We start from the raw sequence: 27,997 nt of genomic DNA, 5'->3' as shown, positions 1-27,997 counted from the left end.
CGACCATACCTGCTTTACACTTTCATTGACTATTAGTATTATATTATGCATGAAGTCAGTCAGTAAACACAATCTATTACTTCATTTGTTGCAACATACATTCTGCATTTAAACACTGGAGATCGTCGCTTGGTTTTGTTGTTGCTATCGATACCAGATGATTTACAGTTTCAAAAAGTTTAGATTTATGACTGTGTCCTATCACATTCGCTAGAGTCACATTCCTCTACACATCTATCTGTCAAATCGTATGGGAATTTGAGATGTCGTGTAGACAGCACTCATATTGTGTCACACAATTTTGTGGAATAGTTCTTTCTACTTATTCTCTTGAATCCATTTACCCATCTCTCAGGTCCTGAACAGATTCACTTTAGAGACGTTATTGTTTCCGTGAAACGACGTTTGTCTTCTGTCTAATCCAATGATTTGTCATCTTGTCTCTGAGCGTGATTCCAAGAACCGAGCCAAGAACACGTCGTTCCATGGCTCCTTGTGTCACGTTCGGATGATTTTGTTAACGTTATCTCTTCTGTTCCATATGTAAATACTGGAAGGAGACCCGAATCAGACATGGTTTATTTACTTATTTGGTTTCCGAATGCACCTCCCCCTTTATAAAAATGCACATATTTGTTCCCACTAGTTAAAACGGCCTTCCTGCATCTCCCCCTATTCGATCAAACCGCTATAAAACATGAGTGCGTACTTTTATGTTAACAATTTTTGTGATATTGCGATGTCAAGACTGTCAAGACCGCACGGACCACACTGTAACGATGACATTTAGAGAAATCGTGAAATTACAAAAAAAACCTACGTTCTCCATACCTTCGTAGCTTATTAGTTTGGTTTATTTTCGGTAAAGAAAGATTAATATTACCACATTTCGCGAACATAACAATCATTTTCTTTAATTGTTTCTCATCAGGCTATTAATTTCGCATCGCAGGACATTCAGCAAAACAATTAAAGTTCAAAAATCTCGACAGAATTCACTAGACGAAAAATCCGAAAAGAACAAAAGTTTATTTTTGGAACGAACTTTTCAATTTTTATGAATCAAATTGTGGATCAACAGACTAGCACAAACCGAAGATGGCAACGAAACGACGGCCACTTCATCAGCAATCTGGATCCAGCCATCTGAACTTTCGTCCCAATTTTGTGGATGGACGGAATGAACCCCGAGGAACTCGTCCGACCACCCAACCATCCTCTGTCAAAGAAGTGATTCTGTTAATGGTAATGCATTTATGCAAAAAATCTATCTTCTTCGACATCAACCTAAAAGTGGCCTTGTACTTGGGAAGTTTATTTCTGATTTCGTTGATCGGTGACTTCACGCCATATCCGCGGACATATTTTGCCAGATCGGATAATTTGTTCAACGTTTATTTCGTTAAAATGGGCTGGGCCTGGACGTTAGTGTTAAGTTTACCGTTTCTGTTCATGACATCTTATACGCTATGTTGTGGCGATTTGCAAAAATTGATGAAGCATCATTTACCACGCATTTTTGTGGCCACCTTCTTCTGGTTCGTATGGACTAAACTGTTCAACGTCATCGAAAATGCGTATGGACATTGTAACAACCGAAAGTTTGACTCGAAGACAAGTTGTTTAAAGGCAGGTGCATTTTGGAATGGCTTCGACATATCAGGCCATGCATTTATTTTAATTTACTCAAGTCTGGTGCTGATCGAAGAGGCCAGGCCGATCATCGGCTGGGAATACATAAAAGAGCATATCCGAAACGAAGAGCACAACCGGGCAGTCGGAGAGAAGTCCTTAACGAATCCGTTACGAAATCTCAAAGATGACGAAATGAAAACGTTAAAGACTCTGTACGAAAAATACACACCAGCCATTCGAACATTGTTCATTGGTGTGACCGTACTGCAATTGTTGTGGGATATAATGTTGGTGTGTACGATGTTATATTTCCATAAAATGATTGAAAAAGTGCTGAGTGGCATTTTTGCCATATTGACATGGTACTTCTGCTATCGTTTCTGGTATCCATCGTCAGTACTACCAGATGTAGCCGGACGCGGGATGTTTATTTATCAAAAAAACAAAAGTAAATCCGCAGCGTCCATACCATTAAGACGTACATCTAGCCTTTTGGCGCAGCAGACATCTCGTATAAACGATGTACCACGATTTATGGGTATGCCGTATGGAGTAAATGCTCAAACTGGATCTGGACCTGGTGCAAGTTCATCGGTTTCTTCATTTTCCAATATGGAGAGCAATCGCTTTCAAGACTAAAATGCTGATTTGTACGGATTATTTAAGGATAGGGTAACTAAAAATTGTAAAAATTAGATCAGTGCGACTAAAAGTTCTATTTTCAAATTAAATTAAATCAACGAAGTAAATTTTTCTCTCTCTTTAAATTTTCTTTTTTTTTACTTTAAATTTCTATAACATTTTTAATATCAATGGTGTTAGACATCGCTGAATTTAGATTTTATATTTATTTTTTAATGTGTGGTGTGTGGAGGTATATATTTACACGATACGAAGTCGGATTGTTCGTTCAAAGAGAAACAAAAAAGTGAATAAATCTATTCAAGTTGCTAAAAGTCGCGTTGGGTTTCGTATTTTTAATTAACCTTCACTTTAAGCACATCTCCAAGACGAAAAGAAAAATGAAACCGTTGCTTCTATCCCTATATTTTTTAAAGACCGATAGGACCTGCAAGCATATTTTTGGCCGGAAAAATTCTTCAAATCATTTCCTTTATAATGAAGCTATAATGATTCTTGTGCAAATGTGGAAGACAACTTTCATGTTAAAAAATAGATTTCAATAATTTCCGCAAAAATATGTCACTAAGTCCAATGGGTCTTTTTTCTAGTTTGGACTTGCGTCACGCTCGCACGTGCGGGCATTTCTCAAAATCTACTTCGATATTCGAAATATCAGCGAATGTCCTAAATTGACATTTTCGGCAATAGTAGGTCTTAGTTGAGGAAAGTCGAACGACTTTCATTCAGATTCAGATGTCTTACTAACGTTTTCCATCTGTTTTAAAAATTCCACACGTGTTTAAACGTCTAACGTCTAACGTCTAAACAGGCAACAATAATGGAATTTGAACTATGAGAGACGCAATCGGGCTTTCTTGAAAATGAAACTCTGTGATTCATCAAAACTCTGTAACATTTTGATAAGATGTAGTAGAAATGATCGCGTCCCAGGTTACCCTTTTCCCAAAAGCACCGCTTTGATTTGTCAAAGGTGAAATGGGGATACCATTAAAGTTCTAAAGATTTCCACTGTTGTAATGTCATCATAATTTCCGGTGTTGAAATCGTTCAATTTCCTCTGTTTTATCTGTATCAGAACTTTGAAGTAGCTTTACTTACTAACATTTCTATCTTAAACCCGATCAATCTAATATCGTTATGCGTAGTTCAAAACATTCTACAGTTTCCTGTGTGACTCAGTTTACTCCTCATTACCCCATTCGCTTAACAGAGCATCCACCAAATGAATGAAGTCGTTCGTTGGTGAAGTTGATCAATAAAAGAAAGACATGGATTGGACCACTGTCTCTATTTGAGTGACGTCAAAGTCAGCTTCGGTGCTAGACAGTGCGTTGATTGGACCAATAGCGAAAAATATGAAGTGGAAAGTGTCACAGCAAATAGGGCATTTTATTTTTGTCGAATAATAATGATTTCGTCTACATAACCATCATCGTGTTGAATAGGAAAACAATTTTCTTTTGAACAAAATTCACCTTTACCCATTACACTTTCAAAAAATCTGTCTACGTTTTAACGATAATGCCTGATATGACGATTGTTGCACTCAAAGCAGCCACTAAGGAAACAGGGAAAATGAATCTGGAATTAACAAAAAATTAACACAATCCTAACCTCCAGCCTTGTACATCCACGGCGTATTCGTCCAGACAGCTCGCATTGTTGAGAATGTTGTGGGCAGAGACTTCTTAAACGATTCTCTAGCTGAAATCCTCGAAAAATATTGTCTCAAATGTGGTCGCTTTTGCATCCAAAAGTACTCTTCGAATCCGAGAGAATATAGGCGTTGCAGGAGCACTGCCAGACTAATATCTGCTATTGTAATTTGATCACAGCACAGCCACGCGTTTGTTGATTCTAAAATTGAACTCATTGTATTGGATTCACCCGTACGCTCCCGCAACTCGAAATTACCATTCTTTTCCAGTTCAGCTTCGATTTCGGATAAAACCGAATCTACTGCGTTGACCAGAATCATGAACTCGTCACGATTGGTGTATATTGCTCGTTTCTTTTCTTGAAACTCTGCCTTTATACGTAAATTCTCCGCATGAATTGGATTCACTCCAGCATATTGTTCGAGGACGGAACTGATCTTTGAATCATTCTCTGCAAGCGAAGGTTTTAGTGACTTTAATCAAATAATTTTAGTGAACACAGCCTTACGCAGAAATGAACTCCGAGTTAGTCCAATGAATGGTGGTTTCGGATTCGAGCACAGGTCAGTATGAATAAATGAACCCATACTGATAGCTCCGATTGGGATGCGACTAATTTTCTTATGGAAAAATACAACTTTCTCCAACACAGATCGATCCAGATCTTTTGGTAATAAATTTGGAATATTTTCTGTAGAACAAAAAAAAATGTTGGTTGGGAACAATGTTTGCAAGCTTAATATATGAAATCAATCCCGTTTACCTCCCTGATAATGATCCTCAATGTAACTAATTATTCGACCAGACTCTGGGACAATAAGTGTACCATCTTGTAAGACTGGAACTTCTCCCTTTGGATTCAGTTCTAAAAACCATTGCGAATATTGCTCGCCATTCGTTACATCTACTTCGTAGGCGGTAAATTTAATGTTTTTCTCGAACAGAGCAAATAAGATCTGGGAAGGTAAGTAACATATTCTAGTTGTAACATTTAGTAAGTAAAAAGATTTTTTTGTATCCATAAAACACTACGGTGCACCTTAACCAACTTTAAATAGAAGCGTCGGATAACAAAAAATTTTCTTTTGTAATATTGACGAGGGGTGAGTAAGTAATTCATTTATTTATAAATTAGCTCGAACCGCTGGGAGATTTTTGAGGTCGGGATGCAATGACTCCTCATGACCACCCATGGTCCGTCGAGTCGCCTAGCGTCCCAATTTATGCTGTGATTAGTAGAGTGACTGACTGCAAGATCGTTCATATAAAAATATTTACTCTAGTCCACCCGGTTGCAGAGCAGTGGCCTTGGAAAGTCAAAAAATCACAATTTTCAAAGGGTGATACCAGCAAGACGATGCGATCTGGGAAGTGAGTAAGAAGCTGTAGTGGCAAGGTTTGATGAGCTCATTCGAACGCATATAACACATTTTCGAAATTAGTCCGGAATCACTTTTAAACAAAAGTTAATTTTGGGTAATTCTAGTCAACTTCGGTCAACTTTAGGCACCTTTGTACCCTAGCGGTAGACTTTTTTAGCAACTAATTTATATCTATAGAAAATCATCCTCTTTCAATACAATTTAACACTAAAATGCCTTCGATTCTTTTTTTTTTAAATAATAATATTTTGATTTATGTTACGTATTTTAAACAACAACGAAACGTCTTAAAAAATATAAATTTTCAACGTCACCAAATGCAAGTCGTTGAATGTGGAAATTTTTTTCTGAAGAACACATGAATGTGTATAGTCAATGCTCTCATCTTATGATCATAATAATGCGTCATTTGAGCTATACCACAATCTAATACCCATAAAAAATATATTGGTACTAGATAAGACGATCATCATGGTAAATCCAAAGAATTCACATTATTCACAATATATTTTTAACTTTAACGAAATACCTTTAAAAGCCAAATTATGGAATTTCCTTTTTTGAACTTTCAGTGATGAAAAACGCAAAACGCAAGTAATCAGAATTTTAGATTCCGCTATGTATTGTATACAGTTCTATTAATAAGCTTCTGGAAAACAAGCAACAAAAGAGTTTGGTAAGAAATTTATAGGACTCATCACACGGCAGAGTAAAGTAAACCAGGCAAGAGCGCTTGATTTGACCAATTATTCATTTTCATGAGGTCCTCTATCTGACATTTCAAAAATGAACCGAAACACTCAGTTTTCGAAGAGGAAAGTAAATGTTGTAAACAGCGCGATGTGACTGCACAATTTTCCTGAAGAAAGGTGTTGCAACGAGCTTCGCAGAATGTTAATATAAAAAGCTTCAGTAAGTTTTTTTAGGACATAACCACTAAACGAAGCTTTCTTCACTTTATGAGCTTTTCATATGTTAATTGAAGAGAAAAAGCATCATCATGGCCCTACGTTAGTGAAGGGCCGTGACGCAAGTCCGTTCACACTGAAAAATTTGACAAAAATTTTTCCGCAGGACTGAGGAACATATATACACAAACTTTTTGACTTTTCCCCCTTTGCTCCTACTACCCCCAAAGTATTTTATTCGCAATCTGGGCGTCCATACGAGTTCAACGAGCTATCACACGCCTCATAAGGTTAAGATTTGGCCGAGATATTACATTTCAAAACTTGGAAATTTGCAGAAATTTGTATGAAGAAATTAATTTTCATACATTTTGAAATTGATGAATTTTACCAACCTTTGTTACTTTGTTACTTTTTAGCCCCGTACGAAGTACGAAGGGGCTTATAGGATTACGATGCCGTGTGTAATTGATGGAATTCGAAGCAGACGGTAAGGGCAAAGTGTTTGCCTATGTTTATAGATGACGAATACGCAATAAAAATTTGGGCCGTCTGTCCGTCTGTCCGTCTGTCCGTCTGTCCGTCTGTCCGTCTGTCCGTCTGTCCGTCTGTCCGTCTGTCCGTCTGTCCGTCACGTCGATATCTTGAGTAAATCAAATCCGATTTCAAAAATTTTTTTTTTCCCTGAAAGATAGTCAAAATAGTGAGGCTAAGTTCGAAGATGGGCATATTCGGGTCGGCCCTTCGTGAGTTAGGGCCACCTAAGTGATTTAAGGTCTTTTGGTGATATTTATGGCAAAATAAACGATGGAAATGTAAATGACACGGCAAATGATAGGTATTGTCAATACCAATCCAGGAAAAAAAAAGTTTTTTAAAATCGGGTGAGTGGACCGTGAGTTAGGGCCTTAGAAGTGAAAAGCTACTAGGGCCCTATGTGTATTTTACATAGAACTCAAGTAAATTTCATCCGTTTTTCGTAATTTTTGTGTCATTTGAAAGATAATCGAACACCGAATAGAATGTTGTTGAAAAAAAAATAAATTTGTGTCCTTGGACTAAGGCCGCTACTAGGGCCCTATGTGTATTTTACATATAACTCGAGCAAATTTCATCCGTTTTTCGTAATTTTTGTTTCATTTGGAAGGTAATCAAAGGCCGAATAGAATGTTGTTGAAAAAAAATTAAATTTGGGTCCTCGGACTAAGGCCGCTACTAGGGCCCTATGTGTATTTTACATATAACTCGAGCAAATTTCATCCGTTTTTGGTAGTTTTTGTTTCATTTGAAAGGTAATCAAAGGCCGAATAGAATGTTGTTGAAAAAAAAATAAATTTGGGTCCTCGGACTAAGGCCGCTACTAGGGCCCTATGCGTATTTTACATACAACTCGAGTAAATTTCATCCGTTTTTCGTAATTTTTGTTTCATTTGAAAGATAATCGAACACCGAATAGAATGTTGTTGAAAAAAAAAATTAAATTTGGGTCCTTGGACTAAGGCCGCTACTAGGGCCCTATGTGTATTTTACATATAACTCGAGCAAATTTCTTCCGTTTTTCGTAATTTTTGTTTCATTTGGAAGGTAATCAAAGGCCGAATAGAATGTTGTTGAAAAAAAAATTAAATTTGGGTCCTCGGACTAAGGCCGCTACTAGGGCCCTATGTGTATTTTACATATAACTCGAGCAAATTTCATCCGTTTTTCGTATTTTTTGTTTCATTTGGAAGGTAATCAAAGGCCGAATAGAATGTAGTTGAAAAAAAAAATTGGATCCTCGGACTGAGGCCGATACTAGGCCCTATGTGTATTTATACTCAATAAATTAAAATTTTAGGGCTATTTGAAGTTTTTGTTTTATTTGAAAGGAAAGTCGTACGGGGCTTCGTAATTGCGCTATGCGCAATTTCTAAGATGTACACATTACATAATAATTTTACTTTAACTACTTTAACCGGCGCATAGGCTTACGGTCAAAGTAGGGTGACAGACGCACTAGGGTCACGTACGCAATAGATATACGGGTTTGTACGGGGCTCAGTCGCAGCAAACGCTCCGACTGTTCTGATGGCTCGTTTACTTTGTTACAACGAAACTTTTGAATTTACCGGTGAATTTGGCTGAAATTTTCAGGGTATGTTAAGGACGTAATTCTAAGAAACTAATTTGAAGGAATTTTTATAAAAGCTTATAATATCGGAGCTATGAGCGTGTTAACCTATTGAGCTATGGGACCTATAACTCGGAAAATATGGCAGATAGAAAGTTCGTTTAAAAGACAAATTTATAGAGTTTCAGATTTCATTTGACACGTGTTTCATGGTTTTCCTAAAAAGTCGTCTATTTGGGAGCTATGAGCGTTTTAAGTGCGAGCTATGTCAGCCATAACTTGGAAAATACTGCAGATAGAAACCTCGTGTAAAAGACAAAGTTATAGAGTTTTAGATTCTAGTCGATACGTGTTTCATGGTTTTCCTAAAAAGTCGTCTATTTGGGAGGTATGAGCGTTTTAAGTGCGAGCTATGTCAGCCATAACTCGGAAAATACTGCAGATAGAAACCTCGTGTAAAAGACAAAGTTATAGAGTTTTAGATTCTAGTCGATACGTGTTTCATGGTTTTCCTAAAAAGTCGACTATTTGGGAGGTATGAGCGTTTTAAGTGCGAGCTATGTCAGCCATAACTCGGAAAATACTGCAGATAGAAACCTCGTGTAAAAGACAAAGTTATAGAGTTTTAGATTCTAGTCGATACGTGTTTCATGGTTTTCCTAAAAAGTCGACTATTTGGGAGCTATGAGCGTTTTAAGTGCGTCAAATTTTCGATTTTCGTCAAATTTTCTATTTTTATCAAAGAGATCAAAGAGAAAGTTATACAATTATGTAAGAAGAATATTTTCGTTCAAACTGCACAATATGATTGTCTATTATCTGCGACCAAATTCTAAAAAAGCACAAGTTACAAAAGAGCTGATATCGCCCAAAACCACTTACAGTGGAGGTGTGACGCAAGTCCTGTTATCCACTTACAAAAGAACTGATATCGGTGTAGGTGACGCTTACAGGTTCGACACGCAAAAAGGTATGCGTCACAAATGGCAGCTGATGAGGAAAGTACGCGAAAGTTTTATCAACAAAAATTTACCAGAAAAATTTTAGGAAGAAAATTATAATAAAAAAGTTTGCGTCACAAGTGGCAGATGTTGAGGAAGGAAAATTTTAAAAATTGTGAAATATATTCCTAAAAATGGAATTCAAACGGAAGAAAGCCGAATCATCTGCCACTTTTTGACGCAAACTTTTTTATTATAATTTTCTTCCTAAAATTTTTCTGGTAAATTTTTGTTGATAAAACTTTCGCGTACTTTCCTCATCAGCTGCCATTTGTGACGCATACCTTTTTGCGTGTCGAACCTGTAAGCGTCACCTACACCGATATCAGTTCTTTTGTAAGTGGATAACAGGACTTGCGTCACACCTCCACTGTAAGTGGTTTTGGGCGATATCTCTTACAAAAAGAAACTGTTACAATCTGGTCATTGTTTTTTGTTCTTAAAAACCCATTTACTTAGGGTAACAACACTGGCTACGATCCCTAAAAGATAAAAACGAGTGGTACACAACTCTGTTCGTTAAGCGGACAAAAAACAAAATTATTTTCTTGATTTTTACTAATACCAACGCACTTCAAGTAAAAGTGATCATAGTCGACAGCTGCCAAATAGAGTACTATTTTGTATGAAATGGTTTTTTTTACAGTGTTTTACAGTTATATGACACACTGTCAAGTTTCAGTAACCTATTTAGAGTATCACTCATGCTTGAAGTGCGTTGCTAATACACTTTTCGTTCAAAGTCGTTAACTGCTTAGCGATAATCAAATATATTTATACATAAAGCGCCGCCACAATTGGTACAATTTTATCTACTTTCATGATGCATATGATGCAAGAAGAGACATGATAAAACGAGGTGGTAATACACCTTATAAAATGTCTTATGATAAAAACCGTACGTGTATAGATCATGTGGATTTTGAATAAAATGAAAAGTTAAAAGTGAAATATAGATGCCATGAAAATGATGGCTCACGCTCGCATAATAAGTAAAATGACGAAAAAAAGCATTTTAGTTCAATTGTTTAAAATCGAAATATAGTCAGAAATTGCGTGCAAATAAAAAGTGTAAACAAAATGTTTATGTATTTATAGCCGCCGTACCCTTGAATTAGGTTGATATATACCTACAATAAAAATAATAATAATAATAACACTGGAGAATTATGTAACCTATGTGTATCCGACAGAGATGATAGCAAAAATTTTTTCAGCTAAAAATTTATTTATTTTGACTAAGTCTGTGCATACGATCCGGCTAATAAGTATCATATGATTTGATAAATGAGATTTTTCTCGTTTTACTCTCTTCGGAAATCAAAAAAAAAATTTTTTTAAAGAACACAACTTTGTCAAAGTTCATTTACGGTAGAATACAGGAAACGTTGAACATTTACCACAACCATTGAATTTCTATAGCAATCAATGAATCGTATCAATCTTGAATGGACCGAAACCATTTCCTTTTTTCTCTTCATTTTTTTTTTAATGAATGATCACCGGATCTAACAATCAAAATTCACCTTTTGTGAGTAAAAACTGTTCGGATGATAATAGAGCACAATGCCGTCGTTTACACAATTTAACGGTGTTCTGTTGTAGTTTCCCATGATCGATATTCGATAATTGCACAATAGACTTATTGTTTGAGACTTTTGTTTTTAACTATAATACCGATGTTTCTAGCTCAGAGTTATGGTATACACTGAGCCCCGGCATCAGTAGTTTTTTTTTTTCAATGAAACACTTATCTAACGCGATATCTAATACATACATGTTTTAAGCTATCATTTGTATACCGCTCTATGACCGACCACACACACGCACACTTTTTAATTATCTAGATATCAATCAGCTGTGGTCGTTAAATTGGCAGTTACGGTGTTAAGGTTTGCATTTGGAGCTGCAGTTCTTGTGCATCGGAGCGCATTTCATTGTTCGTTGTATACTTCTGAGTTGATCGTAAAAAATGTCTGTCTAGATTCTAGATTCTGCACTTTATTCGTTAGAAAAATTATTTCGGAGTACAAGCCATAATGAGTTGTGACTTCTTAATAGGTTTAAGCTCTATCAGTTGAATTCAGTTGTATGGGTGGTATTCGAAGCACCGACACTTTCCACCGATATCTAAAATAAGTGTGTGATCTCTAGCACATCACTCGAGAGATTATTAACCTTTTTAAAATTTAATCCTGCAATCGTATCCATCAAAATGTTTAATATTGCCGGCCTTTGCTTAGTATTTAAAATGTAAAAAGTTTCTTCGGTTTCTTCTTTCACGTTTCATCCAATAACTTTGGCGATAGAATTGCGAAGATGGCGCTAGCTATGTAGAAAATAATATCGCGGTCCACTGCAAAGTATATATCGCTGATGACCGGAAATATATTTAGTTGACGAAAAAAGGGTAATTTTACTTGTAACAAAAATTATATTATTTTTATGTTTACTGAACTCGCATTAGATTGGGGGTCGTCAAATTTTACACAAGAAACGGTATTTCCATCATTCTAATAGACATTTAACTGCGCATTGTACTGCGATAATCTGTATTGGCAAATAAAGATAAAAGTTTCCAATAATGCGATAACCGTTTAGTTTTAATCAGTTCTCTCTCAGTACTTCTCGCGAAAAGCAATCAATTTCGACGCTAAAGTGAAAATTAAAAAAATGTCGAATTTTAAGTTGTCTTCACTTTGGAATGATGGCCCGACTGAGTCTACGACTTCTTCCACTACCTTCAGAGTATCAGACAAAAAGGCTAGTCGTCGATGGGGGGACATGGCTCTAAATGTGAGATCATCAAAAAGTTCAGTTTGTTCACAATTGAAACCATACATCCGTAACCACTGTACCAAAGTGTTGATGGAGAGTCAATATTCGTCAAGGGTCCGTGTCAGCACCAATAATGGATTCGTTGGAACAGTTATCGACTGCTATAACAACCATCACAATTTGATAATTCGGCCAGATGACATTTGGACGGTGATATTGACTCAATTCTCCTTTTACATCAATAACAAGGCAGGAGAGTTCCGAAGAGAATTTGTCAATTTTGATGGAAAGAAAGAACTTCTGATCGAAATCGATAATAGTACGCTTACAACTGCCCCATACGACCTTTTAGTGACTAAGACTACGGATAAAATTCACGAAAACCTTGTAGATAAAACGATAAAAGATTGGATTATGCCGAACTTTACGACAACCACTCCCAATGACACCGTCGTTTGTGGAACGATTTTTATGGCAGTGACAAAGAGATATTTTAACTTCGGATGGCACTTAATGTGTGGCATTCCATATATAACGCTGGAAGGTACTTTGGAAGACTGGCAGAACATCTCAGACCGGTTGGAGAAGCTAAAAAAATACAAACTAGACAGATGGTACGACCTATTGAAGCCGATTCTCGAAGAGTTCATAGCTGCTAAGAGAAACCAAGTAAATGTAGAATTCTGGAATCGTATTTGCCATCATTTGGGAGGTTATTCCGGCGTAAGTCTCATGAGCGGATGGTTGACTGCATTCGCCATATTTGATGACCGTGGTAATTGGACTGATACAAGCATGGTTCCCGAAGACCCGAATCGCATTGAGGCCTTGGCCAATAATTGACATCAATCAAATTCCGTCGAGTATTGTCACAGTCGACGTTAAAATCACCGATGGAAAGGATGAATATGAAGCCTTATTGATTGCGGGTCACGTTGGCTACAAAGCTCTGGAAGGTTGTTGCACAATGAAACCTCAAATCGGTTGGGGTATTGCTCTAAAATCAACTGTACAACAAATAGAGAAATTACACCAAAAGGCTCAAGGTAAGGCATTTTGTAGAGTATTAACGAAATATGGTTACAATCCTGCATTCGTTCATGGAAATATGGAAACAATCTAAGTAAAACACATTCGTGTTGTTACATTGCATAAACTCTTAAGTTTACACTATCAACTACATGTACTAGTGTCACTATAATTTCATGTTTTTATCATTTTCAGAAAACAATCGAGAGAACTGTGAGCAGTGCGGGCGGTTTTTAAAATGAATGTTACTATTTGCCTATTCATACAAATAAAAATTTATTAGCAAAAATTGGACCAAATTTTCTGCGCTCGCGCTTATATTACCCTTTATGTATCCTTATTTTCATAGTGATCATAGTCGACAGCTGCCAATAGAGTAGTAATTTGTATGAAATGTTTTTTTTATTATATATTACACACTTGTCACGAAGAAGTCGAGGCTTGCCGTGACTGATAGTGACAAGTGTGTACTCTATTTTATCACATAAGCGAAAACGAGACAACAACATAGACCTGAAGTGTAATTTTTGAATTAAACTTCTAGGTAAGTAATTTTGACATCCGAACACCGCGCGTATGTGATAATAGTGTTTTATTGCCTGCCCCATGCGAAAATTGACTATTACACAGCTGTTTAGCCCCCGCGAAAGTGAGCCATTACACTAGGGATATTTGGGGTTTATTTCAAGTTGACAGTTTTTTCAAGTAAAATTTGCCTTGCTTTCATTTTATCTTTTTTGTTGAATGAATTGATCGATCGAAAAAGTATGTAAGAAATGTCGCTAAAATAACATTTTTTTGATAAAAATATTGATCGATGAACACAGTTATTTCAGAAAAACTTGTTACGCAAGTAATCTGGTTACAACATACTTTTAGAAGAATTCGCAACACAGAATTGTCGGCCATATTTATTGTAACAATAGTTTTGATGTTCCGAAGTGACACTTTATGGCCGCACATGTCGTTGTATTTTTCACTTGTAACACTAAATGCTTTTGCTTATAGTACATACAAACACTACACTTTGTTGCACATTTTTTTGAAAACATTAAAAAGAACGAACAAAATAATTGCACAAACAATGCGTCTTCATCGATACTAACTGCGAAAAACTATTCAATGTTAACATGTCACCAACGCAATTGTAACTACTGTTGCGACAATACTAATGTAACATGAGTGCTGTTTTCGGGATCAATTTTTTAGGAGACGTATAGCGTGTGAGCCGATTTCGTCAGTACACTAGATTTGTTTGTAAACGTTTTATCGGAAGAACAGATTTATTTTTGTTTTGTTGGTTTTGGTTTATTGAGATACTGAATTTATGTAGAACTTCTGCAGAACAGCCAATAGTCAGAGTAGTCAGAATAGTCAATTTTCGCATGAGCAGACAATAAACCAGAATACGTTGGATGCTGCGACGTAATTCATTGCTCTCGGACACAATTTTGTGATACGAGCAAACTCACGAGTAAGTTTTTGAGCAACAAGCTTCGGTAACTGTTTTCTCGACAAGTGTAATCTACACTTGCCTCGAAAAAATTGTGTCCTTGTGTAATGAATTACTTTCGCAGCATCCAACGTAATCTACTATTATCTATCTAGAACGATAATCTCGAGCTTATCTCCCTAGGGAGTTTTTACTTATCTCGATATATCTTTTCTCGACAGATAAAATATGATATGCACCTATTGCCAGACTGTTATTTTGACGTGTAGGCATTACTGCCCACGCCTTCGGCTCTGGCAATAATGTCCTACACGTTAAAATAACAATCTTGGCAACAGGTACATAATATATATTACAGTTGTGAGACACACTATCAAGTTTCAGTACCTTATATGTAGAGTACCACTTATGCTTGAAGTGCGTTGTTTACAGTCGTAAAATCTGTAGATTATAGTCCTTAAACCTGAATTTCCGGGCTGACCTGATACTTTTGTGACCAACATTGTTTTGTTTCAAATCAATTGAATAAGATCAGTTCAAATCAGGTTAAAATCAGATCTTGCACAGCTCTGACCTGATCCGACCTGCCGTTAGATATATAGTGGAGAACAAATGGTTAAACAAGAGTTGAATTTTCGTTAAGTCTCTTTATTACGACAACAAATAAATAAAAATTCAAATTTTTAAGTTAGTCAAAAAAGAAATAAAATCCAAAATTAGTTTATTTTACTCTAAAATCTAACTGAATATTCACCAGTGTACCGATAGACATGCAAAAATTTACGATATCAGATTACAGGGTTTTTAAGATTCAAACGTCAGAAACACTAATACTAGTTACAGTTATCGTTACCCACAAATTAAACAAAATTAAAATTACAAAAAAAAATTATCTTTCCTTTAATATCCTAATCCGAGAGTATTGATTGCTATATGAGTGACACTTTTTTGTTTTCTTTTCTTAAGAATTGTTTAACGTTTGCTTTTTTGTTCGTTTCATTTTGTTCCTAATACTCGAACGGAATAGAGCTACGAATGAACGGAACGATGACCCTTTCACGTCACACTGCATCCGCTGCAATTTTTTACTGGGGTTCCTTGTTCCAGAACGATGGCATCGTCAAGGACAACGTTCAAATTGTCGTGTCGTCTCTTTTTGTGGATTAATGAAAAAAAAAAAATTAGTTGTTTACACGCATTACGACGACATTATCTTTGAATCTGAATACATTTCGTTTTTCATCTCAAAAACTCCTAATATCAGCTCAGCTTCTCAACCGGCTAACAAGCTACTCAAGAATCGGTCGTTGGAAGGTTAGCAGTGTTGGTATTTTCTGCTTAAATTCTGGATCACTTCATTTCAAAAATCAACAGAACTTTATCGATTGTGGGCTCTCCTTAGTGGATATCATAGGTCTATTCTTCTTCGCCTTTGAACCATTCAATTCAATTTTTCGACGCATTTCATATAAAAAAACGTACCTTTAATTCCGTCGCCAAGCAAATGAAGGCATCGTCAACATTCGTATTCTCTTTGGCAGATGTTTCCATGACAAATAAAATTTCCGGTATGTACTCGCACATGGCTTCAGCTTCAGCAAATTCCACCTGAATGACGATTACAGTCGTAATCAAAATTTAAAAGGGAAAGAACATATTGACAAGGAATCTTACCTCTCGCAGAGACTCTAGATCGCATTTGTTACCAACGAGTATTAACATTACGTTCAATGTGGTGTAGCGACGGACTTCTTCAATCCAACGTTGTATACTCAAGAATGAGGACCGTTTTGTAATGTCATAGACTGAAAATGCGGATAACATTAACCAATTGAGTAACAAATTAAAGCTTGAGCGAACGAAAGAACCATTTTGTCGAAGTAAGTAAAATCTTTTAGAACATCCAGGAAGCAAATTGAGGCTTCTACATTCGAATTTAAGTAGTGGACACTCAGTTTCAGTCCGGTTTGATAAAAACCAATGACAAACTTCTCAGTACTAGACCGTTTACATACTTCGACGATGGTTGTGCATGCATGTTATTCGAACTTTACCGATAATGACACCGTCAGCAGATCTGTAATAACTTTGAGTAATTGTCCGAAAGCGCTCCTGCCCCTGTTTGAAATATTTTTGAATTTAAGGCTGTGTTTGTCACTTAAAACATTTTCCCAAATTTGCTCAAATTTTCCATAATTTAAACAAAAAAAAATGGGAAAGTTATGGAAACGTCAGAATATATAGGAAAATTTGAGCAAATTTGGGAAAATAAGGGAAATTGTTTTTCCAAAAATAGTCCCTCATCAACACCATGTCTAATTCGTAGCTATTTACTTACCGCAGTATCCCAAATTTGAGTCTGAAAGGATAATGTTAGCATTAGTCAAGTCATATGAGACGTATAATGCTAGTATAGGTCTGATTCAAGTCACTGAGACGTATAGTGCTAGTACAGGTAAGATTCGATTTACTACAGTGTTATCGTAACTATTCCACTGAAATTCCTTTCATTATGTTCTCTAAATGTTCAGTCTAACTTAGTGACGTATTAGCTCTAAATGACATCGAACAGACGTTTCGTCTACAGTCTTTCTCTATTAACCTTGTGCAATAGAAAGTCTAGTGGTCTGCCCCATTTCACAATTGAACAATAAACTGGTCGACGACGATTCATCTTTAATGAATGGTGAACGTATCGTGTGCATAAGCACAAAATTGTCAAGTTAAGAGTTAATTAAGTTACTAAACACATTAAATAGGAGGGTCTGACCTCTGTCACGGCAAAATATAGTCAATTGAATGTTACACTTTCCTATAGCAAATCTAGACATCAAATTATGTGTCAATGAATCACATTAAGATATTTTGTGTGGGCGTACAGTGCTTTGTTGATATCAAACGATTTAAATTTGGGAATCTGTCTTATTTGATCACATACCTTGACCCTTTTACCATCGACAGTAATTGTTTTCATGGAGAAGTCGACCCCAATGGTATTGGCATGGCTTTCAGTGAAATGTCCTGTTTTAAATCGCTGAACAATTTTAGTTTTACCCACCGAGCAATCACCGATTAGGACAATTTTGAACAAAAAATCAAAAGTATCATCACCGGTCGTCTGCATTAGCGTTTGCGAATTTCGTGTTGACATTTTCTTTCCAAATCGCACTCAATTTTTTTTTTGTTTATATTTTTGTGTAATCACGAAAGTTTCATTGTCCTAAATTGCATTGACACCATTGACACTGTAGACACTTGTCTCTCTTTTTCTTTTTCTTCGTTTTGCTGTATTTCTCTGCGTTGGTCTGAGCAACATGCAGACTACGCGTATGGCGCAAAACTAATTTTATTTCTGGTTCTTCCTTCAAGACCTCTCAAGGCAATCTGAAAATTCCAGATCAAGTCGTAAGATTTTTAAACCTGTTGTTTTATGAAACAGTCTATCTAGTTAGCGTTCCAGCTCATGCATTAATTCGGTCGTTGTCGTAGATCGTCATGGAATAATCGTACATGTGTACCCAAAAATGTTCAATGAAAACAGTATGGAAATTAAAGAAGAAGACTTATGTGTAATGGAGCGTCGAATGGCGAAAAAATAAGAATTTTTTTGACAATCACAATCAATACGCCATTTTCGTTAATTAATTTCATTTGACAGCAATGCAAAAATTAGACATTGTTTACAATTTTACGAAAATTTAATCTACAAATTAAATGGTTCAACCAGCAAATCGAATTCAATCAAATCAATTGAAAAAATGAATGTGTCGAATGTGACGCACAGTCAATGAAAATATTGCATTAAACAGTTTCGCATTTGGATCAAAACTAAATTTAGAATGTCAAAGTTGATAAATATTCGCAATTAGCGGATGTGATAAAACGATTTTTGCGTGAAAAGTGAATTATAATTAGAAATCGACGATATTGTCCAGGTCTATGACATCTATTGGATGAACCATCACGCCGGGAAGTTAATAAGGAATCGGAAAATCACAATTCCATTGAAGCCGGGTAAATATATATAATTTACGAATGCTGATTATTTTATCTCTCGTTTATTTTTGTACGATAACTGAGCGGCTTTTGGCAAACAGTTTAGAATTCTTTCGCTTATTTTGTTGCAATCTTCGAAACATTTTATGATACTCTAATTGCTTAGTGTCTAAAAGTTCCTTTTGCCATGCATTCTTCAGCTTCCCTCAACAAACAATTTTTTTTTTTTAGATTAACTGGCAAAAACATGTACGAGACTCCCGAAACGAATACTGAACCGACAACATCTAACTCGGATCAAACTAAAGAAGATCAACTTCCAGCAGTCGATACGCCTGATGGAGTTCGCGTGCAAAAAGTGCACGTCCCAGAAACGACAACCACTCCCACAATCCTACAGAATAACGATACTAAACTGGAAGAAATAAAAATTGTTGCGGTCGCATCTGCGGCTACCGACGAATCAATTAGTAAAATCATAAACGACGAACAAGAAGCAGAGAGCAAATCAATAAAAAGTGTAAATAAAACTGATGATGTGAAATCGTCCGATGATCGGAATGAGACACGCGTAATATCCCTGGATACGATAATTCGGAAAGGCCTGAACGAACAAATGCCCATGACAGCCAAAGATATCGACAATATTGTACCGAATGCCATCAAACAACAACAGGATGCCAGTTTGAAACAAAGCGAAAAGCTAGCCAGCGAAAAGGAATTCGCTTTGGTGTATGAATCGAGTGACGACTATCAATCGTCGGTCGATGATAAATTCGAAGACGAAGTGGAAGTTAACGCTAAGCAGCCAGGCGACGAACAGAAAACATTTGCTGAAACGAAAGCGGTTGAGACGACTGACGACAAAGAACAGAAGAATGTGACGCCACAGTTAATATGCGAAACAGTGCTCGAAGAAAAACTTGCTACAGATGCTACTGGTGCTACGGATCTGTCAATGAAAGATGTTGATGAAAGTCAATTGGAATCGACACAGTTGAATGAATCTAATGACTCTAGTGCATCTGATCATTCTTTTGACGATTTCGATAGTGACTCAGGTTCGGCTCACAGTTTACACAAGAAGCGCAAACATCGCGAAAGCACGGCAGTGGAAAACACAGTTGACGATGATGCAGACAAAAAGTATGCCGACGAGGTTGGTGACGAGGTTGGCGAGGATCTAACTAATGATCCTGGACCACGACTGAATCGCCGTGGAAAACCACGTAAGTCCTATGACGAAACTGACAATGAACAAGTGAAGAAGAAAGTCGGCAGAAAAATGAAAATTCAACGTTATGCAGGTCCGAAACGTCCAGGTGTTCGGGTAAGTCAAGTTTCTTGAGCTGGCCTTAACCAAAACACCGTGCCAATTTCCTAATCCGATTTTTTCTTTTTGTTACAGGGACGTCCGAAACGCGATGACGGGCTAAGCTGTTACAAGGACTTGAATCCAGCGAACAATTCATCTGCTGCAACACCAATGGACGAATTAATGGCACTTGGGCACAGTTTGTTTTCGGAATTTGCCCCAAAAAAACCGGGCAGACCAAAACGCGAAAATTATTTGCCCGAAATAAATCCTGAACCCGAAGTCGATGCAACAAATGAGATGACCGCTGACAATGTGGTTCGAGTACAACAAAATATTGATGATCCGTCAACGCATCCGCAATTAATGTTCAGACGAAAGCCGGGACGGCCAAAAATCGACAAAGAAAGTGGAGGGCATATTGTGTTCCAAAACAGTGAATTGACTGTGGTCAACAAACCGGCGAAAGTTAAGGGCGAAGTCGTTGATTCACAAGATGACACGGGAATGGTAATGCATCATTCAAAAGACATTTCCATTGTTCCGATCATCAAAGCAGTTACGAACAAAGACATAAGTCGAAGCTACAATTTACCAATTGAAACAACAATCACCAGCTACGGTCACGACAGATCCTTTCAAGAGGCGAATATCCGTAATATGAAACAGGACCCAGATGATAATACGTATTCGATGGCACCAATCGACGATATGCTAGAAGTGCATCACGTTGAAGAGTACATTCCTGAAATCTATGACGGCTCTGACGGACGACGACGAGGTAGAAAACCGAAAGTCGAACGTTCAACATATTCTGAAATGACACTCAGTGAACCGTACGTACTGAGTGGTGATAGACAGCACAGCAAATCCAACAACGGTGGAAGCATAAGTGTCAAAAAAATTGAAGATTTACTGGAAATTCCTACCCGAATGCCAACGTTGCAAGACTTTTCCTATCCGGAATTGACATTGTCAACCACAAACAAGCCATCTTCCAACAACAACTCCCGATTGAATCCACTGTCAGCGCAGGTCGCACATCGAGCCATAAACAAGCGAGTGCGAGGAAGCCGACTGTCTGGCACGAAACCGACATATGCCGAGTTGAGTGAAAGCAGCAACGATGTGCCAGAAAGCAGCGAACGCAGTATGTCCAAGGCCAGAAAGGTCCATTGGAAGCAACAGAAGAAAGTGAAACAAGCAGTAAAACCTCATTGGGGCGAACAGTGGAAAGCCAATTTAAATTCTGCCAAAAATCTAGCTGCACTACCTGACGACAATGGTGGTGGGAAAGAAATTTCTTCGCAAGAAGCTACCTCAAATTTATCGGCTCTAGCCGACGAAACGAGTCCAGCACTTCCAATCAATCCGATCGGATTGAGTACACCAAAGACTGAAGTCGCTCACAAAGAATTCGATGAATCTGTGAAGGAAATTCTGCAGATGAGACAAAAACGAGTTCCGAAACTGAAGTACAGTTCTTATGACTTTAAGGTTCGCAGAGATCCCAACAAACCGAAAATGGTCCTGAAATTTAAGAAGAAATACTACAAGAAGAAGAAGAGCCTCATCACAACACCGGTTGCATCACACGACAGTGGCACTGGTACTACAAATGTGAGTAAAAATTATTCTCTTTTCGATAGCTGTTTTGCACCGTAAAATTTGTATGTTGTAAAGGGTCAGGGTCATGGGGTTCGGACCGCCTTTCGTAGATAATAGGTTAGGTAGTTCTTGTCAAATATTTGTAGCATTCATTTCTTCAGTCTACTCTAGGTCATCTAAATCTCCATTTTTGCGTCCTAAATTCTCACTCCGTTAATTTACAAACTTGTACTTCAAACTGATCTTCTATTTCAGTATGAACCAGAGTCAAAACTTCAAGCCGAAGGTGAAACGCCACCAGTTAAAGTTTACAAAAAGCCAGGACCAAAGCCAAAACCCAAACTGCCAGCACCTATTCAGTCACCTACGATACTATCCAATCAAGACTCCACTACTCCAACAACGTCAAAGGATGCAGAGCGCATCAAACGGAAATATGTTCGAAAGTCTATCCAAGCAGAGGCACATCAGGATGAGCCATCAATATCGCCCGCAATCGACAATGCCGATGAAGTGCAGAGTAGCAAACGCAAGTCGTACGATACCTGTCAGGCAAGTGGATTGGAAACCGTTAATAAGAAAGTGAAAAACGTCAAACTAACCGAGCTGGATGATCAGTCCACGAGCAAAATCTATTTGGAAAATTACAACAAAGTCTTACAGGACCGAAATGACGTTCTGCTGGAAATATTGGAGCAACGCAGTGCTGAAATTCGTAGCCTTAAACTTCGTGTATCAAACATGACTAAATCCGACGATGAATCAAAATTAACCGAAAAGAAAGACAATGGTGAGGAATCGTGGTCGCCGGCGGAACTATCAAAGGCATACAGTCTGCAAAAACTGAGTAAATCGTTTTATAGTTACGTTCAGGATCGCTTCTCGCTGCCACTTCCGCCAGCGATAGACGTTGATCGATTTATTGACTGCATCACTGTAACGAAGGGCCTCCTAACGAGTATGATGCAAATATTGGAATTCGATGGTGAGACAATGAGCGAAGTGGAACGGGTCACAATTTTACAAATAAGCGAACTGAAAATGGAGTCAATGTACGAATACGACGATAATTTAGATAATATCATCGGACCTCATTCACGCATGACCGTTGTAGTGGCGAAGGGACTGTACAGCGATTGGAGTCAAGCGGTCTATTTGAACTTCGACTTAACGACGATGAAAGACATCCTGAACATGATTATCGAAGAGCTGCACAAGATCAAATTTCCCGTCGTTGCGTGTGTCTGTAAATATGTGGACGGCGAGACAAGCATCTGGTCCGAATTTAACATCGGCATGGGCTGTAATTATTTTTCGCATCCGGTCACCACCGAATTCATTTACACTTTTTATTACATCAATGATTTGATGCTGGCGACGCGGAACAATTTCGTTGAGAATGGATTCACCACCGACACTTGCCGCATTAATACTTCACCATTGGAAGAACTGATAAAAGTGCACGATCTACGATTTCCCATACGAAGTGAGACGTTAACAACGAAATGTGATAACATTAGCAATGTCGTTAACCTTTTCTCCAAACATACGTCGAGCCTGCTGCGGATATTAATGCCACAAAATGAAATAGCGACGAGTCTGGCCGATTTCTGTGCAGTTTTAGACTCGTTCTATCGACTGATGAACTCCGAAAATGGTATCGCCGTTTCGGGTGACGATCATGCGGCCGAAGAGCCGTACGGTAAAAATATTGAATATCAAAATGACATCCTCAACGAAACTCAGCTGCATTTCTACAAACTACGTTGCCCGGGCAATAGTAAGATGTCCGAATTTCAACGTGCAACAATGATGTGCATTGAGTCGCTGAAAATGTTGCAACATTCGACGAAACAAAAATTCAAAGTGGACTGCTTTCCGACCCGAAACATAACCGGTGAATATTTAAAGAAACGAATCCAGCAATCGCTTACAGCAAACCACGAAACACTGGCCCATTTAACGCCACTCAAATCGATGGGAGTGGTAAAGGATATCTTTCTGCAAGCGAAAAGTGCCGACTCGTTGATGTTTGAAACAACAGCCAAACTATTTTTCGACGACGACATAGACACCACGCTGCCCGAATCGCATTATGTTGACTTGCTGATCGATTGGATTGCTGAGAAATATGAGAAGAAGCACACCAACACGAATAACGACGATTTCATCAAGAAAATGCACAAATTCGAGGAACAGTTCCAGTCCATTCAAAATCCACAATTTAAAATTGCCGAAAATTCGGTGACGAAAGTGTTTAAAAAACTCAAATCGCACACGTTCGGTATGTTTTTGGAAGTGATCCATAAGTTCGTTGTCCAGAGACATTTACTACGGATGAAGTATTTGAACGCTGTGTCGGCAATGCGTATGGTTGAACCAAATTAGAGAAGAAAAAAATTATTATTTTTTTTAGTATTTCCTCTTGTGTTACGAAATGTGTGATTGACGAAAAGTTTTGTTTTTATTTTGAATTTTTTTTATTTTTGTTTTTTTTACAAATTGAATTTGATAGATACATATGTTTCGTTTATGTGTTTATACACATATGTTTAAGGTAAGGACTCTAATATATACATATAATCCTCTTGAGTGGCATTACACACACAACGCACACTCTATAATAAATCTAAACTAAGAAAAAGAAATGTAAATTACTTCGTAAATAAATGTTATTTACCTAAACATTTTCCAGCAGCAACATTATTTTCATTAAGGTCACAAGCACATCAGTATTTGCGCTGGATATTCATAGGAATGTTTATCCATCCCGTTAGTTTAGTTGCGAGTCTTGGAAGAGAGAAATACACAGTCGTAGACAAGGATCGGAATGCTCAAACAGTGATAAACTTTACTTTAATGCGAAAAGCAAGAAAACTTTTCTGCTAATTTAGTAAAATCTAATGAAATTAGTGAAATTTAGAGAAATTTGGTTAATTAAATGAAACATATCCGTTAATTATCTAAAAATCTACTAAAATCAATGAAGGGAAAATTTTGCGAAATTCCGAGGATCATTATCAAGGAAAAGCTCTAAAGAAAATAATAATTTGTAACCAGTAACCAGTAAATTTCGTATTTTCCATTGTACAAAAAATTCAAATAGAGCAAACATATCTCTCATCTTTAACGCTACGAACAGAAACACCGTAGCGGACCAGGCTTCAAACATCACGCAACATACAGTCATCGTAAGTGAGAAGGAGCAACCTAAGACGAAGAAGTCAGGATTGGGCAACGAAACCTGTAACGGAAATAAAGAACAGATTCCACCATCTGGCTGTTACAATTTATTTTCAAACTTCCAAACAAAAATCAAATCAAAACTAATTCCACCATTCGGCTGTTTCAATTTATTCAAAGAACCGAATCAAAACTCAAATCCACCATTAGGCTGTTTCAATTTATTCGGAAAAATCAAAAGAGACAAACGGCAAAAGAAATTCAAGCTTACAGTCCTTGGCTAGAGTGGACTAGCCATCTTCAGTTGCTTCCACTGTGTCCTTCACAAGACAGCAAAGGTTTCTAAATGAACTGGCGTATTAAAAACCTTATAGGAAAAGCGATTTGCTTAAAAGCAAGAAAACGGAAGGAAAATTCATTCCGGTGGAACGCTACTTCGAAGGCACACCCAAAACGTAGCACAACAACATCACAAAAAACAGAAAGGCGTCAGCGGCTACGCCAAAAGAAACATTAAAGAACAACCTGATCAGCACAAAAAAACCAACAAAATCTCGTACTCACAATCGTCCCAGCAGTGTAATCCGTAACAAATCCGGTAACAGCAGCACGAAAAGCAAAAAAGAGAGATCGCGTCCTAACTCAGGAAAAACAAAGAAACACGTCGAACAAGTCACACTCACTTAGAAAATGAGGCAACGACAAGCACTGGTAACTGCGATTTCACGAACATGACGACTGCTACAGAAAGAAGCTAAAACGTTCGGGAGTTAAATAAAACAACCAAGATTACCCACTCAGACAAAATTGTCTTTATTTACAAAAAACATGCCGATAACCAGCACCAAGCACACACAGAAGACACAACAGTTGTGTGAAACACTCTACTGTCTTCCAGACACTAACTTGATTATATCGCGGAGGGTATCCACTGACATCTGTTCACTCTCCTGTCCCTCAGCACGTCCGTCGTCGTTCACTAGCGGTGCAAGCGTTTCGGATGAACAACTTTTCCCACGTTTCGCTGCTGGTTCAGCATCATCCGGAACGTTTTTGACATCAGAAGGAATGTCATCTGGCTCGTTCGTAGAGCCTGTTCGCACAGCTGGCATGGACATTCGGGAAAGAAATGCCGGACTTGGCTTTTTCCGAACCATATTCTTCTCAATTCCAGCGGTCTTAGCTCCAGCGAGAAAATCGGTGAATGAAGCCTCAACGGCATCGCGCAACTGCGTTGAAAGCTTAGAAGCTTTGATCTTCGCAGCGGATATTCTTGGGGCAAGCGTACGAATATTGTTATCGATTTGCGCAAACAGCAACTCGATACAACGGTCCATTTCCATGTCTGTCTGTTCAGAATGCGCAAGCATTGCCACCATAGATCTACTAAGACTTGCCGCACGTTGCGAATGCTTCGACCTAACAAATGCCATCTCACTCGGCGTATTGAAACGTTGCCTTTCACCCCGACCAATTTCACCAGAAACGTCGTTTACCATCTTGTGTAGGTCTAACGAAGAGAAAGGATCAAACGGGTGCACAGTCGCAGAGTTGATCGCGCAATCGATTTGCTTCACAGCCTGATCTTCTGTAGTCTTGTCAATGACATTCTGGATCCTATCAGCTAACTGATGCAGAAGTTTTGTCGTCCAAATGGCGCTCGCATGAGTCATATCGCGGTAAACGCTAACAGAATCTACAAAGGAGAACATTCCATCGGACATCCATCTTGACGTGGTACGAAGAGAAACTTCGAAATCAAAAACAACAAAATGAAACTTACGACGCGTATCAGAATGACCATCGAGGACACCACTAACTAAATCAGTGCTGGACTTTTAACGTTACAAACTGGCAACGGACCAAAAGCAACAATAGAGGTAACCCACAGCGCGAGGCTATTAGACTAACGAGCAGAAAACCAAAACAATTCTTCCTTTTACAAAATTTATTGAAAACAACCAAAACGCATACTCCTTTCCAAATTTATTGGACAAACAGCACTGAGATAATAAAACAAAATTGCTTCAAGTTTACTTTTGATTGAAGATCCTGTGTAATTTCAAATCGTTGCGCTCTTATTCAGAGCGATTGGAATCACTAAAAATACCCCCAGCTGAAATGCCTAAGATAAATCGCTAAAACAAGAGTAACAAAAACAAACAGAGAATTCGATTCTCTTCCCTCCCATGGGATGCGTAAAGCAATGTACAAAGAAAAACGGGCTGTTTCGACCTCGAAACTCAACGGCGGTCACAAAACTAGGGTGGGCTAGTTTTCATCAGTCGTTTCCGTTGAGTCCTTCCGGAGACAGCAGTAAATCATTCACTTGAACAAGTATCGAATGATTACAAGGAAAAAATTGCCATTTTTCAATGAAAAAACAGAGAAAATTAGAACGCAACTTACGAAAAAACCAAAATTCGTTGCAGAAGAAACCAAAACAAAAACAAACCGCACAGCGGTGTGAGACACAAAAAAAGAAAAACAAAAACGAAAAACTGAGACTCACGGCTAACCAGTTGAGCAAATCCTCGAAATCGTTCGTCCAGCGTTGAATTCGGCCGACCAATGGTTAACAGCAACGGAATCGAGGACACCACTAACTAAATCAGTGCTGGATTTTTAACGTTACAAACTGGCAACGGACCAAAAGCAACAATAGAGGTAACCCACAGCGCGAGGCTATTAGACTAACGAGCAGAAAACCAAAACAATTCTTCCTTTTACAAAATTTATTGAAAACAACCAAAACGCATACTCCTTTCCAAATTTATTGGACAAACAGCACTGAGATAATAAAACAAAATTGCTTCAAGTTTACTTTTGGTCAGTTTGTAACGTTAAAAATCCAGCACTGATTTAGTTAGTGGTGTCCTCGAGGAAGGACTCAACGGAAACGACTGATGATAACTAGCCCACCCTAGTTTTGTGACCGCCGTTGAGTTTCGAGGTCGAAACAGCCCGTTTTTCTTTGTACATTGCTTTACGCATCCCATGGGAGGGAAGAGAATCGAATTCTCTGTTTGTTTTTGTTACTCTTGTTTTAGCGATTTATCTTAGGCATTTCAGCTGGGGGTATTTTTAGTGATTCCAATCGCTCTGAATAAGAGCGCAACGATTTGAAATTACACAGGATCTTCAATCAAAAGTAAACTAGAAGCAATTTTGTTTTATTATCTCAGTGCTGTTTGTCCAATAAATTTGGAAAGGAGTATGCGTTTTGGTTGTTTTCAATAAATTTTGTAAAAGGAAGAATTGTTTTGGTTTTCTGCTCGTTAGTCTAATAGCCTCGC

General features: G+C 37.8%; 6 protein-coding genes across 6 annotated transcripts; 3 read left to right on the top strand and 3 right to left on the bottom strand.

Annotated features, from left to right (window-relative positions):
• The first annotated feature begins 752 nt into the window (after positions 1-752).
• LOC119080467 (fat storage-inducing transmembrane protein) lies at positions 753-2,594 on the top strand. Its single transcript, XM_037188846.1, has 2 exons — positions 753-862; positions 932-2,594. Exon 2 carries the CDS (start codon positions 1,099-1,101, stop codon positions 2,272-2,274), a length of 1,176 nt encoding a protein of 391 aa, XP_037044741.1. The 5' UTR covers positions 753-862; positions 932-1,098; the 3' UTR covers positions 2,275-2,594.
• A 1,076-nt stretch (positions 2,595-3,670) lies between these two features.
• On the bottom strand, positions 3,671-11,064 carry LOC119080489 (ganglioside-induced differentiation-associated protein 1). The gene is made up of 6 exons (XM_037188881.1): positions 10,866-11,064; positions 4,702-4,894; positions 4,447-4,629; positions 4,195-4,389; positions 3,895-4,137; positions 3,671-3,838 (listed from the first exon to the last, which is right to left on the bottom strand). Exons 1-6 carry the CDS (start codon positions 10,950-10,952, stop codon positions 3,786-3,788), a joined length of 954 nt encoding a protein of 317 aa, XP_037044776.1. The 5' UTR covers positions 10,953-11,064; the 3' UTR covers positions 3,671-3,785.
• A 912-nt stretch (positions 11,065-11,976) lies between these two features.
• Positions 11,977-13,433, top strand: LOC119080492. The gene is made up of 2 exons (XM_037188886.1): positions 11,977-13,163; positions 13,342-13,433. The coding sequence occupies exon 1, from the start codon at positions 12,013-12,015 to the stop codon at positions 12,958-12,960; it is 948 nt and encodes a 315-aa protein (XP_037044781.1). The 5' UTR covers positions 11,977-12,012; the 3' UTR covers positions 12,961-13,163; positions 13,342-13,433.
• Positions 13,434-15,226: 1,793 nt separating this feature from the next.
• Positions 15,227-17,888, bottom strand: LOC119080519 (ras-related protein Rab-43). Its single transcript, XM_037188929.1, has 6 exons — positions 17,538-17,888; positions 16,938-16,958; positions 16,654-16,717; positions 16,274-16,404; positions 16,082-16,207; positions 15,227-15,751 (listed from the first exon to the last, which is right to left on the bottom strand). The coding sequence occupies exons 1-6, from the start codon at positions 17,748-17,750 to the stop codon at positions 15,656-15,658; spliced, it is 651 nt and encodes a 216-aa protein (XP_037044824.1). The 5' UTR covers positions 17,751-17,888; the 3' UTR covers positions 15,227-15,655.
• Positions 17,889-18,101: 213 nt separating this feature from the next.
• LOC119080386 lies at positions 18,102-24,205 on the top strand. The gene is made up of 4 exons (XM_037188696.1): positions 18,102-18,613; positions 18,827-19,925; positions 20,004-21,530; positions 21,774-24,205. Exons 2-4 carry the CDS (start codon positions 18,843-18,845, stop codon positions 23,904-23,906), a joined length of 4,743 nt encoding a protein of 1,580 aa, XP_037044591.1. The 5' UTR covers positions 18,102-18,613; positions 18,827-18,842; the 3' UTR covers positions 23,907-24,205.
• Positions 24,206-25,585: 1,380 nt separating this feature from the next.
• Positions 25,586-26,607, bottom strand: LOC119081094. The gene is made up of 2 exons (XM_037189834.1): positions 26,485-26,607; positions 25,586-26,397 (listed from the first exon to the last, which is right to left on the bottom strand). Exon 2 carries the CDS (start codon positions 26,372-26,374, stop codon positions 25,586-25,588), a length of 789 nt encoding a protein of 262 aa, XP_037045729.1. The 5' UTR covers positions 26,375-26,397; positions 26,485-26,607.
• Positions 26,608-27,997: the final 1,390 nt, after the last annotated feature.

Source organism: Bradysia coprophila, unplaced genomic scaffold (assembly GCF_014529535.1).
Source record: "Bradysia coprophila strain Holo2 unplaced genomic scaffold, BU_Bcop_v1 contig_350, whole genome shotgun sequence".
Taxonomy (NCBI): Eukaryota; Metazoa; Arthropoda; class Insecta; order Diptera; family Sciaridae; genus Bradysia; species Bradysia coprophila.
This window is presented reverse-complemented; position numbering and strand designations above follow the sequence as displayed.